General features: G+C 34.7%; 1 protein-coding gene and 1 pseudogene across 1 annotated transcript; one reads left to right on the top strand and one right to left on the bottom strand.

The window, feature by feature from the left end:
- LOC131658179 (uncharacterized) lies at positions 1 to 568 on the bottom strand. Its single transcript, XM_058927506.1, has 2 exons — positions 480 to 568; positions 1 to 373 (listed from the first exon to the last, which is right to left on the bottom strand). Exons 1-2 carry the CDS (start codon positions 566 to 568, stop codon positions 1 to 3), a joined length of 462 nt encoding a protein of 153 aa, XP_058783489.1.
- Positions 569 to 903: 335 nt separating this feature from the next.
- On the top strand, positions 904 to 2,781 carry LOC131658180 (zinc finger protein CONSTANS-LIKE 10-like; annotated as a pseudogene).
- Positions 2,782 to 3,036: the final 255 nt, after the last annotated feature.

The raw sequence follows: 3,036 nt of genomic DNA on the forward strand, positions 1-3,036 counted from the left end.
CTAAGCAACAACTATGTATCCGGGAGCCATATTGTATTTCTTCATATCAGTCACAAACTTTCTTTCATAATCTTTTAAATGACCTAAAACGTCATGTTCATCTAAGTCCTTAGCTAGTATATGATTATGAAATCCACACTTAATTGTAACCTTCTGATTGCTTTCACTTGGCACATATCTCAATTTAAATGAGCATTTCACTTTCATAGTATAGTTACCTTCAATCACATTCTTGTTCTTGTGCTTTCCTCCTCTCTCACAATACATAATCAATTTATCTTTTCTTCCTCTCATCTCATTTGCAGTATCAGAACGAATAGTCACAACAATAATATTATGTTGTTTATCAATGAACTGCGCCCATGCCAAAATGCTAGCTCATGAGAGAAATATCTAACATTTACCACATATACAAAATAAATTATCAATGTTAGAGATATCATAAGCCTATTATTAGTTCAACTATTTAAAAATTAAACTTGTATGTAAAACATATTGTGTCAGTGGTGAAAAACGGAGTAAAATCCACAAGAAAACCACCAGGATCAGGACCGCACAATTGAAGCATACTGAACTATCCGATTTTTGGGTTTACGCAAAAAAAATCCAGTATACAACAAAGTTTCCCGGTTTTTTGAAACCTCTAGTAATAACAATGCTAGAATCTTGTAAATTCTAAATTTTTCCTAAAAATCCGGTAAAACTTCAAGATGTTCAGGATTTTTCCAAAAAATCCAGTAAAACATCAAGCGGTTTCTGGATTTTTTATAAATATCTAGTAAAACTTCAAGGAATTTCGAATTTGGAAGCTTCACCGCCAAGAAAAATCAAGTTAGCGTATTGGCTCGCCAACCAAAATCAATTCCACCATCTCCATGTGACATCACTGTAATATGAGCACCCATGCTTTATATGTCAGTTGTGGTTTAGAGGGTCTGTCTTTCCTTCATTGTGTTCGGGACTGCAGTGCCTCCACACTCCTTTGACATCTTATTGACTTTACTACTTCTATGCAAACCAGGATGACAATAAAAAGTGGACTAACATATAATCAGTGTAACTTGGTGTTTCAAGTGGCAGTGCTTGTACTAGTGCTAGTTTAGAGCCTCCTTGTGTTTTGAGGGCATTGGGAGTGGAAGAGGATATCGCTCACACGTCTATTAGGTTTGGGATTGGAAGGTTTACTACCGAGGATGAAATTGACAGAGCGGTTCAGCAAGTCGAGAAGTTGAGGGAAATGAGTCCACTTTATGAAATGGTGAAGGAAGGTATTAACATCTTGGATATTCAATGGGCACAACACTGATTACTGGTCAGTTTTGAGCAACTTTTAGAGTTGTTTGAGATTAGTAATAGTAATTTAGGATGAAATCTGTCACTATATGGTATTATATGCATTTTTATTGACAAGTTTTGAGTTAGGTGGTTTTTTTGTGTCTTGCTGAATCTTTGATGTGTATTCTCCATTTCGTATGTTGTATTCTTGTTTCCTCATAAATTTAATTTTTTATTATGTTCATTGTTATTTCTGTCTTAAGTGAACAAATCAGTTAATTTTAAATGAATATCCCAGCTGTTTGGCCCAGGTGTGTTGATGTAATTCTGCAGAATGAGAATAATAGCAGAAAATGTAGTGCTACTATTTTGCGATGAAAACACGCACACCCAAATGTTATGAAACCATATGTTTGTTGACTTGGTTTCAGGGCCATTGGTATAAGATAGGAACTAGAGTAAGAGTGCTGTGTAGTTCACAGTAGTACACTGGCGCCAAAGGGAAAGGGCAACTTCAAAACCGTGTTACTGATATTTGCAGGATACAATAAGTCGAGGAAAAAGGTTACGGGAGCTGGAATCACAATTCCTTTTCTTCGGGTGATCTCTATAAGCTTTTCAGTTCTGTGTATCTTGATCTTTGCACCAGCATTCTCTTTTTTCATATCTAGTTTTAGATTAGGTGTACTGCCACTCTGATGCTGCGCATTTATGTTTTTTGTGCGATTGAAATGTTCATTATGCGAATACTCTTGCTCGAAGGCATTCGAGGACTCATTTATGTGACTGATGCAGTTCACAACCTGCTTTGGTTAGGTGTTCTGAAGAGAATATTTCACTGTCAAAACTGTGATTGGTTAGGCCATGGTAACGCTACATCTTCTGATCATAAGAGGCAAACAATCAATTGCTACACCGGTAGCCCTTCATCGGCCGAACTGTCTTCAACATGGTCTTTGTGTTAGATATTCCTTCTTTGAGTGAAACTACATGTGAGCAAGAACTAGACTTCATGAGTATTATTATGAATGTAAGTGCTTGGTTCGATCTGAGAAACCAGATTGTGTCTGATTCAGATAAAGTTACTGATCTATCTGATTTGGATAAGTCTTTTGTTGATACATCTTGAATGCCCGAATCAAGCAAAGAACGGCATATCCTCGACTGCCCAGATGGACCTACCAATGAATGTGTGCCAAAGGTATATCTGAATGTTATATTGTCATTTTCATGTGGATGACTTAATTAAAAGGCTATTTATAATATATGATTTTGCTAAAATGTGTTTTGTTTTATGAGTTACAATAATTGAAATTCTCACAACTTCATCAAATTATTACATAGCTAACTCTTATTGTTGATCTTCAGTTATACTATCCTGCTGCAAAATGCCCTCAAGTAAGTAAAGATGATGATTTGTATGGCAATTTCGATATGTATGAGATGTATATAAATGTTGAGAACTATGATGAACTTTATGATATGGCCTTCACTCTTCTCTTATAATTCTTTGTAGAAAATTATAGATTTGTAGATAATATTAACAAAATATCGATACTTTTGCTAAATAATATATTGTGGATGCATTTCTAATCATGGTGCACTAAGGAGTACTCCCTCAATTTCATATGTTTAAGATTTTTCACGTTGAATAAAAAACATTACATTGTCTTAATGGTTTTAACTTTATGATTAATTATTTATATGTTTTCACTTTTCAATGCAAAAAGTGTAAATAAGATAGTACTGAAAAAAGGTCAA

Source organism: Vicia villosa, linkage group LG3, assembly GCF_029867415.1.
Source record: "Vicia villosa cultivar HV-30 ecotype Madison, WI linkage group LG3, Vvil1.0, whole genome shotgun sequence".
Classification (NCBI taxonomy): domain Eukaryota; kingdom Viridiplantae; phylum Streptophyta; class Magnoliopsida; order Fabales; family Fabaceae; genus Vicia; species Vicia villosa.